The sequence below is a fragment of the Homarus americanus genome, unplaced genomic scaffold, assembly GCF_018991925.1.
Source record: "Homarus americanus isolate GMGI-L3 unplaced genomic scaffold, GMGI_Hamer_2.0 scaffold23578, whole genome shotgun sequence".
In the NCBI taxonomy this organism is placed as follows: Eukaryota; Metazoa; Arthropoda; class Malacostraca; order Decapoda; family Nephropidae; genus Homarus; species Homarus americanus.
The window spans coordinates 4,906,252-4,920,313 of record NW_024733231.1 but is presented as its reverse complement, the minus strand read 5'-3'; the positions used below and the strand labels follow the sequence as shown (position 1 = coordinate 4,920,313).

Below are 14,062 nucleotides of genomic sequence, written 5' to 3'. Positions count from 1 at the left end.
CTTGTCCGTCTCTCTTCTCTTGTCCGTCTCTCTTCTCTTGTCTGTCTCTCTTCTCTTGTCCGTCTCTCTTCTCTTGTCCGTCTCTCTTCTCTTGTCCGTCTCTCTTCTCTTGTCCGTCTCTCTTCTCTTGTCCGTCTCTCTTCTCTTGTCCGTCTCTCTTCTCTTGTCCGTCTCTCTTCTCTTGTCCGTCTCTCTTCTCTTGTCTGTCTCTCTTCTCTTGTCCGTCTCTCTTCTCTTGTCCGTCTCTCTTCTCTTGTCTTACTAATTGGCTCACATCATCATCTGGTAAAGATTGTGTTCGAGGGCCTTAATAACATTCAACAGTCATTTAATCTGTGTTTTTCTGAACCTAACAGTAACTCTGTTTTACACTTGATGCTTCTAATGAATGAAAATATTGTTATTTATTGTTAGACTTGTTGGTACGAGTAACGTATCTCAATAATAACAGTAGAATACTTTGACTAATACCTACATTCGGATGAGTTATGACGTCATTGCGCGGGCTCCAGAAAACAACAAACAGACGATATCTCAATAATAACCCCTGAAACTCCTATTTACAAGGTCGTAAACCATTAATACACTCCATGATAACCAATTGACATTTGATTGTTATAAATGTGTGGAAATAAACGTATCACAAAATGACTAAGAGCTTTAAATGAAAAGTAGTGTTGTGTGCTAGAAGGACCTAAGTTCATGGCGGCTGAGTCAGTGACAACAAGGGAAGACTCACTTGGTAAACTTTTAACCATTTTATCCTTTAATTTACCTTTTCCCGCACTGACTACAAAGATAACACAAGCCAATGGACCACAGTTGCATTTACCTATGTGTATGTGGAGTGAAATAAGACAAGGAGTGAGAAATAATGTAATAAATAAGAAAGGACGCTGTGGGGGAATGACCGGGAGGTGAGACCAAATAATCGGAGGGCAAAACTATCTGTCACCACCTTATTAAAGACCTCATTCCTTCACCATGTAGACCAGTGACACCCTCGTAAGATGGTCAAGAGGAAGAGGACTCTCAGTATTAAGGAGAACAGCGACAGTGTCAACCAATCCAGGTAATAATAAAAAACGATTAAATCAGTCCCCGCCATCTTGGTTTAAGTCCCCGAGTTGGTGGTGAGGTATTCCTCCTTTTGGGGATTTATTTGGCGTATTGGATGACGGTGATTTATTCTATTAACAGGGATGAGACGTACAGATGACGAAGGTAATGATGGGTGAGTCATTAGAGGGCTAATTAATAAAATACGACGTTAAATGAGGAATATATCCGTAGGTGGTCGCATTCAACATGGCTACCCACTCCAACTTCCAGGGCGGGACGAGTTTATTTTTTTCCATTTATTCATATACAAATTCACTTATATCATCCAGAATGACAAGAATAAATACAGAATTAAATCCCCTAAACTAATGAAATAATCCCCACGTGATGACAGAAAGGTATAACTGATATATTAATAAAGATATAAGTATAAATGGATAGTTTGGTGGACCTAACGACTGAACTCACGCCCACAAATATAATTACTTTAAACACGTATGTAATTAATGGTTATAATATTACTAATAACACACTAATTGATTTAAAACCTAACCTGATGATCTTATAATAGTAATTTGTAAGGTTAGGTGTGACTAATATTATACCTAGAAACTGTCATATTCTAATCTTGGTTTATAATCACCTTTAATTATTGTTTAAAGAATTGATTTACTATATATATGTAATGTAGAGTTAAATGGTAGTTAGATAGGATAGTGTCTGGTTAGGCCTATATTTAAAAGGCTCAGTGTTTTGGGGTTACTGCAGTAGTTAATGGGGAGATCCAGGATTTATTTATTTTTATTTTTTACTGAATGTATGTTGGTGTGATTTATTAATAGATCTGTAACCTCGCCATCATGTATACAACCATAATTTGATTGCTTGTCATTGCATAGCCACACAACTTTGGGGCTTTGGTGATTTAAAAAGGAAATTATGAAACCAAACTGAATCTGATCATAGCAGAACATAACCGCCGTGCAATAAATTATGCCGATACCTTTGCTTCTATTGAAATTGGATACTGTTTTGTCTTTTATTGTTTGTTTGTTGAAGACACGTTGAGAAATTCTGGTTTTATAAATTATATACTAGACAAATACAAATATAGCTGCCAGATACTTCCAGTCAAAAATACAAAATAAAAAAGTAAAAAATAAATAAAAATTCGAGTACTGTATTGAGGTAATGGCATTGAGTTAGGATGTTACCAAAGGGGGTTTTAAATATGCACATGTAGCTACGGTATTATCACGTCTAATTCCAGTTTTATTGATTATGGGAGTTAATTATAAAGCTAGGGGGGGGGATAAACTTCACATGAACCTCTGACTCTACAATATTTACAATTCCAGCGATGCGGACCAAATAAATGAATACCCCAAGCGGCTGAAGACCCATGGGAGTCCCTGGAGACCTGAGGAAGATCTAGGAGGAGAGGAGGCGGCCCAGTGTGACCACAGCCCACTAGGGTCCCCGACATCTCCCTCCACCACACAAGGTACTGAGGTTGACGTATGGAAATTCTTAAATGATTTTATAAATTTACAAATATACGTAGCTTGGATATAGTGTAGTGTTGTGTTGTGTCAGGTCTGACTTGTAAACTTGTTATTAGTTTTGATGACATGTTCATTATTATCTCATCTAATTGTTTTTAAGTACTGTATATTAATTACTTTCTACTGTAAGCTACTAATGACCTTAATTATATAAAATAAACTGGATGACTTACTTGTAGATATAATATATTTTACTGAACTATTAAAATTAAGTTTAATTACTGTAGTGGGGAATAATAATAATGATAATAATAATAATAATGATAATAATAATGTTTTGAACTTATAAAATCCACATTAAGTTGTTGTTATTTTAATGAGACTTTTATTAACAGTATTGCCACTCACCTCCTCAGGGACAGTGCCAGAGAAGACAATAGTTCCTGCAAGTATCTCACAACCACTGCCAGACGTGCCTTTACCCACACCACCACCGGTTGTTACACAGACGCGACCGACGCCACAACTACGTACAAGTGCCAGAGTGCTTAACAAACAGCGCCGGGAGGAAATCAAAGCGGATCCCGGTCTCTCTTCCTCGCTGCTCAACAAGAAGTCGGAATCTGCAGGTACAGTATGTGCTCGAGTGGCGGTACATAGATGGTGTTTTACATCATGTGAGCAATAGACACCCCATATTAATTCACCTGTTGATTAAACACCTTAACACTAACCCAACCCCACCCAGCTTATTTTACCTGAGGATTAAACACCTTAACACTAACCTAACCCAACCCCACCCAGCTTATTTTACCTGAGGATTAAACACCTTAACACTAACCTCACCTAACCCAATCCAACCAAATCCAACAATATACTTATCCGATATTTTTACTGTATTGGCGTTCATTATTTCAGGGTTGGATGGAGAATATGCTGAGGAGGAGGATGCCCTTGGCGGAGGCATCGGGAAGAAGAGAAGACGCCCCTGGGAACTGTGGTCGATGGAGGATAAGAACATATTTTTTGAATCTATAAATGAATGTGGGAAAGATTTTGAGGCTATACAGGTGAGAACTTCTCCTCAGATTCAGATTTCGTTTCTTTCTCATATTCGGATTTCCCATTTCATTTCCTTCTCAGATTCGGATTTTATTTTCTTCACCGATTCATATTTCATTTCATTCACTGTACTCGCTTTGTAATGTTATGTAATGTATTGTACTTTATTTGTACTGTATATGTCTTTGTAATGTACTTCACTTTATTTGTACTAGATGTCTTTGTTTAATGGTACACTACTATCCACGCATGACTCACAGCAAACACGGTCTCTCTTTGCTCTCCAGAATTACTTGACGACCAAGTTACGGAAGAAAGGCGCTCCCTGCTGCCAGATAAAGAACAAGGACCAGGTACGACACTTCTACTACCGCACCTGGCACAAGATCTCAAAACACATAACGTTCAATGAAGGTTAGTTGTCCCGAGTTACCTTAACCCCCTCCACCCCCCCATGAGACCAGTTTTAAGTACTGTAAGGATACTGTGTTCTGTCGTGTAGCCTGAGGGATAGTTCCGAATCCCCCGAGGGCCCCGACGCCTGTTTTTAAGTACGAGATCCTGTTTTTTGTCTTGTAATGTGCTCATGAGATTTATTCATTGTACTCAAGGGATTAATTGGTATTCATAATTATTAAATGTTGGGGTATAAATCTGTCTCCTTAATTAAGTGCGTGTTTGTTTATTTATAGGTGTGAAGAAGGCGACACAGGAACTGTATGGGTTAATTAATTACGGGGAATTGCGTAAGAAGATTGGCGGTACGTTGGACGAGCGCAAAGCCCAGAAACTGCAGGAGCTGATTAGGAAAGGTTCCACGAGTGTGAGGGTGAAGGGGAAGAGCGTCCGGGTCAGAACACCAATTTGCCGAGCGTTGAAGAAACTGAACCAGATCGAAGGTGAGTTGATTGTTGTTGTTTTGGTCGTCCTGTATTATACCGAGCAGGAAAAGGCCGGAAACACTAACAAAGAAAATAATCACACGGTTTATTACGATAATTTATAAACCCAGATGTGGCTTATTTGCATCATGGTACAAGTTTGTGTGTTTTATGATTTTGTAATAGTCTTTCATGCTGTCAGAGAAAGAAAATAATTATATGGTTTAGGATCATTTATAGTTGCAGATATATAATTAGGCTACTTTATGATACAACTATGTGTGTTAGTTGAATTATACCATTTTACTTGTACAACGCGAGGTATGACAGCTGTCGTTTTCCCGCCAGAAAACCGAGAGAATGCAGTGTTGCGGGTACCAACGAGCATCACGGTGGAGGTGGTCCCCGCGAGCGTCCACGCCTGGTGCCGGGTACAGGGCCTCGCTCATAACCCTCGTGTCAGGGTCACTCTGCCACTACAGCGCCCCCTGGCAACCTTGATCTCTCACTTGCAAGAAAAATGGCGCAGCTCAAACTTAAAACTCGTATCCTTTGTTAATTGTGTGTAATAAATGCATTCTGAGCTTTATTTATTTATGTATGTATTCATATACTTTACCTTTTCTTTTGCATTGATCATAACTTTAGTACACAGATTTAATAACATGGAATAGATATAAATTGTGATTAAAATGGGGTTGTGTAATGGTTTCTTTTACCTATTTCAGTGGGGCAACATTTCGGCCAATCAATGCACATCATTTTCATTTCAATCTGGTGTTAAACTTTTATCAATATTTTCTTTCTGGTTGTAAAAACAGTTTGTACACTTTGAATTGTGATTATTTTTACAATTTCAGTTTGTTTATTTACATACAACAGTTCATAATTTCCTGTCATTGTTTTCATTTCCTTGACCAAACTTCAGCGTGACACACTCAGTTCTCGAGTCACGTTTCCCCTGGACCTGCAGACAGTGAACGAGCCAGTGCTTCGACTAACACCTGCCAAAGGTTACTTCGTTAAACCCATAAATGTCCAGGTAATATTGAATGTTACATTAAACATTCAGGTGCTTGGTATAGCACTCATTCATGTACAGGTATACAGGTTGATGTAGAGGATACTGGTAGTTTGTTGAAGGCTCATGTAATTTCCAGAGCAACAATGAAAGAATTACTAAATAAAAAAATGGCCAAGTTCTTCAATAGGTGCTGTCTTACCATTAATGAATATGTAATTACAATGTTGATTATTTTACCATTGACATTATGGTACATTGTATGACCCACAGATTGCTACCACAGCTATTTATGCCATTCACTGTCACAACTATAGCAAGTGTATTGAACTGTTTTAACCCATAAATGCCAGCCGTCGTCTGTGGAAGTTTCGTGTTCCTTGAATTCCATTATTGTGTATATGGTTGGGGGGTTAATGAGGAAGCCTTAGATGCCGATTAAATGATTGTGTTGTTCTCCCCAGCCTGAGGTCCTCCTGAAGAGCTCCTGTGTATCTCTGTCAAGTCACGAAGCAAGACTGAGACGTCGGGGGGAGAAGTTGGGGAGGAGCAGCAAGAGAAAGGAAAACAAACAACAACAGGAGAAGGAAACGGAGGAGAGAGAAGGTGCTACGAGAGACTCAGAGGGGAGAGCTGGGGTGCTGGGGGGCGACGCAGAGAGAACTGACCCGGGTGGTGTGGGAGACGCTGACGGGAAATGTCGGGAAGTGGAGGTTCTCGGCGGGGAGTTGGAGGACTTTGGGGAGGTGTCTCAGGAGGAACATGAGGACTGTAGTGATGGAGAGGTCGGCTGTCTTAACTCTCCTGACGGGGATTCAGACGACTTGATCAGATTTTCACCAGATAAGAATCCCAACGCTTCCACCATCCCCTTCATTACCCAAGTGAAGGAGGAACCAATAGACTCGGACGAAGTGATGACCTCGACCAGAGAAGATCTAGACCCAGATATTAAAGTGAAGGAGGAGTCGGAAGGTGAATCTGGTGACACGCTGCGACAGTTGCTGGCGCTGGAGACGGTTGCCAGCGCCAGGGTCATGGACGATGATGCCGAGGTGATTTGTACTGGTGAGAGCACGAGACTCACCGCACACGTCGCAGATGCACACAGAGGATCAGCGTCTGCCAACCAGGTATTATAGTTTGTATTAACCTTAACCCCTTGAGTATGATGACATTGTATTCAAGGGTTTAATTCATTGTAGTCAAGGGTTTAAGTCATCATGGTCAGGGTGTTTGTTGTACATCTTTATAAATTTTCATGGCAATTGACAACATCTTGAAAAATTTTAATAAAAAGAAACTAAATTAGGAGACAATGTGTACTGAGGGTGTGATTGGCCAACAGGTTGCAGCTGCGGAAGAGGAACGGGGACTCGCCACATCTCCTGAACCCGAGGAGGAGGAGAGAAACCCCGGCACTGAACCAGAAGAAGGCACTGAACAGGACATAGAGGCAAAGCTGCAGAAAATCCGTGACGGCTTGACTATAAACTCAGTGGGAGGGATTACCATTGGTGAATTGTACCTGATAGTGAGAACTTGTCTGTTTATCTACATGAGTAAGCTTTACACACACACACACAACACACACCTTTATACACATACTCACATAACACACGCACACAACACACACACACACACACACACACACACACACACACCTGCACACAACACAAAACACACACACATGCACAAGAAATAAATTAAAGTCAGTACATTTATGTGTATATCAGAATGAAACATAACTTGAAAGCTCTTATTTATAGGTGTTTTAATGCATGATTCACCTGTATCATGTCAGAACTTTAATATACAAACACACAGAGAAAGTTTCCAGTAGGGGCATATACCGCCCTCCACCTCCCCTCTAGTGGCAACCTCAGGAATCAAACAACCCTTTACAACAAGTATCTGGTGACCTGGGGAGCTTCACAATATCTGATGCTGTGTTATCTGATTTATATTTTTGTTATTAATCAGTCCTTCTAATGTGTTAGGATTTGGCATAGAACTAATTCTTGTGTTTATGGGAGGTGGAGCAAGGAATCCGTAAGCTGCCAGTTAAAAGCTAAATGCTCGTGTTACTCTCTCTATGTCCTGTCTCAGTTCATACAACCTCTTACTCATGTCTGTATCTTTTGGAGAATAAATTAGTGAAAAGGAACCTTATATGTCTTTTAATTTTTTATTTTCACTTTTTTTTTCAGTTTGGTCAAAACAAAAAAATATGCCTTGAATATGAATTTGAAGATCAAGTAAGTAAAGCTAATGAAGATGGTCAAGTATTTAATGGCAGCAGCAATGTCTTGTCCAGTGAGAGAAATGGTGTTTTAAGTCCCTCAAGAATGGGTGGTGTATCGACCTCCACTGATCACTTAGCGACCAAGACAGTGAGTGACACAAGTGTACCTGACGTCCCTGGTGCTGGGATGGCCGCCAACTTGGTTCTAGAAAAAGACAGACAAAGTCAGATAAAGAAGAAAGACTCTGTGAAGGTAACAGAGGCAGAAGTAGACCAGGGAGGAATAATTTCTGACTCAAATCTGACAGAGAAAAAATGTTCAGCTGTGGAGAACCTGTCAGGTATGTTGGCCCAGTTGATGACCATGACCAGAATGATACTGGCCAAGTCTTCAACAGACACTTGCTTATGTGGCCATATTTGTGGCCGACCTGGAAATACATTGCGTAGCCCAACCAGCGGGCGTTGCCAGGGAACCCTGGGCATTGGACGAAGTCCCGGGAATACCCGCAGCCCGCGTACCGGGAAGGTCACAGTGCCGGGTGGCGGTCAAAGTCCACGTACTGGAAGATTAACAGCGGCTGGTTGTCTCAGTCCTGGCATTAACAGCCCGGGATCCCTCCAGAGTGTAGCATCAGCTGGGCGGAGTCCACTAGCTAACAAGTTGGCCAGGGAACGTTCTAAACCAGCCTCGGCAAAACGATTAATCCCTGAACATCCGGAATCATCTTTATCGCTGGTAAGACAACATTACCCTTCAGTCTGCCTTCTCATGTTGGTTTCAGTTAGGTTGAGTGAATTATAACTGTTATCTTTGCTCACTAAGTTGCTTTGTCAGTGTCTGTAGGATCTAGACTTTTTTCCAGGTCTTCTGAGTTGAGTACTGTTGAACAGTGAGTTGCTAACTTGGTTATTGGATTATCAGCCCACAATTAATGGAGATGTGATCATTCTTTCAACAGATGAACGGCAGGCTGGGTGACTTGAGTACCGGCACCCTCAGTGGTGGACTAGAAGTGTCCTTCCTCACCCCGGTGTCTTCCACCGGAACCAACGCTACAACCACCACATCTATCAGTCAGGATGTCTGTGGCCAACTTCCAGTGAACGTCGTTGCCACGGGATCCCCGACACCGGTAACGGGACTGAGGGTCGTTCTTGGGACTGGAGCAGAAGCCGGAGAGTTCAAGGTTCCCAATGGTCCGGCTCCTCGCCAGGCCCACGCCCAGCAGGCCAGCTTCAACGCCCAACTAAGTGTAAGCGTCTGTAATATTTGTAACCTATAATGAATTGCTGCTGATAGGTGATGCTGGGTTACGTGAAACAATGAGTGAATAATAATGATAATAACAATGATGATAATGTTAATAATGATGAGGCCCGTTGCAGAAACTCCTACCACGGTACAACAACAGACCAGGAAGACGAGTGGTGAGGAAGAACGTGGTGGTCCAGCGTCAGTTGCCTCTACTGCCCAAGACTGTGATACAGACCCCGGGTGTTGTCACAATGAAGGTCCTGCAGAATCCTACCCAAGATAAGGTGAATTAATTTCTCTGGGTTAAGTTGTGTCTACAGTGTTAAATTATGTATCAATATATGTTTTGGGGGGAATTATTTAGGTGTATGTTCCTTGCATTTGAAGGTAAAAAAATGGTAGCCAAATCGTCAGTGGGTATTTCATATTTTCCTTCACTCCATTATATGTGTATAGGGGTGGGGTGGGGTAGGGAATCCTTAGCCACTAGTTAAGTAATAGGAATATACCTGTGGTGTCTAGTGGGGTTACTTATCAGTATTTGTTATTTCACTTGCAGATGAAAACTTTAGAGGTTGGTGGAAGTAGTGGGTTCATCCCCATCACCATTGCTCCATCTTCCCATGGTGGAGGCACAGCATCAGGCACCTTCAACATGGCAAGAACTCAGCCCCTGGCCTCCTCCACACACTCTTCATCTACACATTCAGTTAGGAACTCATTCATCCAATCAATCCAGTCCTCTGTCAACCAAAATGTCATTGCCTCACCCGTTCAGTTATCTGTTGTACCACAGCTGCAGCAGACGGCACCACCACCCATTACACCACTTCCTTCAGCAGCCAATGCCATCTCAGTCAATATATCGGGTCAACCGCTCCTTACTGTGGAAATGCCCACCTCGGTTCCCGCACCGCCTCTAACCACAGAATTGCCGAACAAACTCGTACCAGATCTCTCGGATGTTGTTAACTCTTCTAATACAATAAAAATTAGTGCTTGTGATACTTCTACTCTGGTGAAAAACACTCCTTCAGATAATAGTTTGTTAAGTTCCATGGTCTCACAGGTTCTGAGTGAACTACCTGATCTTAGCACACCACCGGGAACACCTCAGCCATGCCACTCCAGGAGGTCCCCAAATGGCAATGGAATGGCCAGTTTTGTAAGGAACTTGGAAGGTGGTTGTTCATCTAGTACATCAATAAGTGTTTCTTGTTCACAGTTACCATCCCCATTGCACTTCAACTCCACCCTCTCAATAGAATCCATACCTAGTCTCGGCGGCAGCATGCTGAACAATAACTCGCAAGTCACCTCTTTACCACCGTCACTATCCTCTTCGTTGCCGCCGTGTTTGTCACCCCCATCATCGTCACCCACTCCGTGCGTCTCATCGTCACTCTCGCCCATCTCCACGCTGCTCACCCCCGCCAGTACACGTCACCTGGAGCTATCTCCTCCTCCGTCACAGACCAATGCTTTCACCTCGCTCCTCAACACACCAACATCCCAATCCAGCAGGAGCATCACCTCCACGCCAGTCCACGATAGATCCCCGACAACACCTTCTATTTCTGCACTACTGTCATCTCCACCTGACCTCAGTAAAAGCTTCTCAAATATTCTAGCTTCTAGTGACCAAGGACATCACCCAACAGTCACGGTATCCACAGCTAATGTCCCAGAGCTGCACATTCCAGAAGGAAGTGTCGGTCTACCTCTACTAGACATTTCTCTTGGAGGCACAGTCACTCTAGCAGACCATACACCAGATCTTCTGAGACCTGGATGTCACACGGGGCTGGGAGTTAACCTCGTGTCCTGTGCACCAGTTACCACCGTCACTTCAGCGTCTGCCGCGTCATTGTCTGCTACAGCCACCATGATCGGTGTGAACCCTGTGCAGGAGACCAGTAGTGACAAACTGTTAGACATTACACTCGGGATTTCCAATTCCAACTCAAGCTTTTCCAGTAAGTTATTGTAAATTAGATAACTCGTAAATTACTTTTATAGTATTGTTCTATAAGATACTGAGGAATAATGTGTCAAAGCCACTGTTCCATTCTTGACTGTTGTTGATTGTTTGAGGTATACTCTACTGTACAGATATTGTCTTAAACTTCATAAACATGTTATAGATTTTTTTTTTTTTTCAGGTTTACTCGCTGCTGCCACTCAGCCTCGTTGCCTTGACTCCTCGCTCTTAGAAATATCCTCCATAGAGGGTGACGGTTGTAGTATTGGCGGAGACAACGCCACCACCATAGTGAACGGCACTGACGTGGGCAACGTGTCTGTTGTGGGAATATCTGGCTTTCCTGCGTTATCCACCACGCCTCCCTCTCCACCATCTTCCCCTTCACGTCTTCTTCAGCAGTCAGATAACCAGTGGCTTAACAGTGAAGTTAATGACTTTTCTCTCTCCAGTTTTCTCGGCCACTTTGAGTCGCCAGTGAAAAGCTCAAATTCACGTGGGTCTTCTCAAGCCGCGCCTTCGGGCCCCTTTATGCCCAGCCTTAGCTCGGTCTACAATGAAAACAGTGTTGACTTTACTGCAACATTTGCAGAGATGAAAGCACAGGTGTCTGGGGTCTTTAAGCAGTAATATATGTGATGAAACTTTTCATTGTGGTAATATGAAGGGGATACTTTATGGGTGTGACTGGTTTGTGTGTGTTTGTGTAAATGCACAAATTGATGAACAGTGAGAATGTCCACATTGATGTACATGTGCATGTTTGCTGTGTGCATATGTGAATTAACCTGTTTTTAAAAAATTATGCTTTTAAGTTTATGTGAAATATTGTTTTTGGTTTAATGCAAATCAATTTATTATTTTATGAAATGGAAATATTGTTAATCTTATTAGACTAGCTCTCAGGGGCAATATGAGGATATAACAAAATTAAAGATTAGTTTCATGTAGTACAGTAAAACATCAATTATTCGGACACATCGGTGCTTTAGAAATTCAGAAAAGTCGGTCTCTGTTGTGTATGAATTAGATAACTTTAAAACATATATATATATATTCAGAATTTGTTATCATTTCATTCTGATTTAACAGTCCCATCATGACAACCCAGTGGCTCATTTGGAAAATTTTTTGGGAAGGCAAATGGTCCTGAGTGATCACCCTATATGTACTTTACTCACACACTGTCGTGTTGCGTCAAGCATGGGGATGTTGCGTGGGTCACATGGTCCACTTGGGTGAGAATGTGAGGCATGTGATGGGTATATGTATGGGGGTGTGTCACTCGGTTCACTCTTGTGCCTCACTTTGTGCACATCTCACTTTCATGTTCACTATTATGTTTAGTGCTTGTGGTCTGTACCAATGACAGTGATATAGTCAGGCCACAAACAAGACCATTCATAATTTTAGTCTTTATTAACCACCTGAAGATCAGCCCCAACTCCTAGATAGTTTCAGGATAATAAAACTTCAGTCTAGGTAAGCTTGGGGGCAAAACTTCAGATTACTTATGGGGGCTAATGTTCAGGTGATCCACAAAGCTTGTCTACATCACTGGTTTATGGTGGTGTTAGGAGCTAGGTATACAAGCACAGTATTACACAAAAAAAAAGGAACAATCATGGAATGTTCTGATCTTGGTGACAGAAACTACAGCAAGATTATGGTATGGAGACAAACAGACAAACACTATACCATTATCAAGAACAAAGGGAAGAAAATTTGCTAGTCAATGGGAAACGGAGCTGCCCGAGTGAGGGAAAATATGAGATGACACAAGAGGGAACTTGTCGGAGAATACAACTTCAGTCCAGAAAATAACACAAAGGACGTTAGGTATTATTACATTACATTGGTCTTTCATTGTCAAGTATTATTTTAACACTATATATTTGGATTTTCTTTCATCTAAAATGTATATAAAGTATTTGACTAAGAATGGTATTATAATAGTTTGTGAAGTATTAAAGGAATGTTTAGTTAGATGAAGTTTTATACTGTATGTAGGGAAAATAGAATTGGGGAGGGGGATGATCGCATTTTTCAGGTCCCCCTCTCGATTAGTCCGAATTATTGATGTTATACTGTTGTCTTGTGTAATCCCTTGCATACAGTGGACGAGAGATTAATGTAGGGGGATTATATTCTCGTAAATTTGCACAAATTGATCGTAACTTCTGATGAGAGTGATTGGGGTGTGTTCCAGGATCTCAGAATTATGTTACTACCGTCGGAATTTCAAGTTTTTGTTAAGGAAGATGTTGGTGAATACTTTTGAAAGTTTTTAAGTGATCGGTTACTTTCTTCTCTTGTCTTGATGCCATTTTTTTAGGTAGTTGAAGTAAGGCAATCACACACACACTCACTCAGGGATGCTGGGGTACTGGCAACACACCACATCACCACCACCAGTGAAATAAAGACATTGTTTCTCATTCAATATTCATACTTTTTTCTTTTTCGATGGATGAAATTTTGCTCGTAATTACTGTACTACTGTACGTTTATCTGATGATATATAGCACCAGAACATGCATTACACAGAGTGGAAGCCACACTCCTGAAATTCTTGGTTTTAAAATATGTGATGCGCCGTATAGAATCCACGGAAATGTAATGTGTAATAAATTGAGGGTTTGGCCTCTGTGTATTAAAGCCGCTAGCCTGCTTGATTTAGTAGTAATTCAGGTCGGGTAAATACTGGATGCACGGGCCTGATGCCTTCGTCCAGAACAGTTATAGCAAAATGGAATAGATTTTTTAAGCTTGTATATGAGGGTATTGTACTGCACTGTATATAAAAAAAAGGGATAAAATTCATTAAATTTTGTAAGAAAAATAAACTAGAATTATTTTGCAACAAAATTAGTTCCTAGGTGGAGCAAAGCAAGAATCTCAAGTATTTATCAGGTTACGAGGTTTGAGGTCACGTGAGACTGTTGGCAAATTGCGACTACAAATCTGTATTGAAAATTTGGGTTAGCTTAAGTTGGTGGATCATGACTAGTGTGTGTGTGTGTGTGTCAGAAACTGGAGAAATGTGT

At 41.4% G+C, this 14,062-nt stretch overlaps 1 protein-coding gene across 1 annotated transcript; it reads left to right on the top strand.

Annotated features, from left to right (window-relative positions):
- Nucleotides 1–709: 709 nt before the first annotated feature.
- LOC121869606 lies at nt 710–14,062 on the top strand. Its single transcript, XM_042371070.1, has 15 exons — nt 710–1,072; nt 2,421–2,566; nt 2,984–3,196; nt 3,486–3,637; nt 3,917–4,043; nt 4,322–4,528; nt 4,859–5,055; nt 5,439–5,552; nt 5,996–6,664; nt 6,880–7,065; nt 7,742–8,515; nt 8,739–9,032; nt 9,166–9,318; nt 9,594–11,010; nt 11,197–14,062. The coding sequence occupies exons 1-15, from the start codon at nt 1,011–1,013 to the stop codon at nt 11,643–11,645; spliced, it is 5,160 nt and encodes a 1,719-aa protein (XP_042227004.1). The 5' UTR covers nt 710–1,010; the 3' UTR covers nt 11,646–14,062.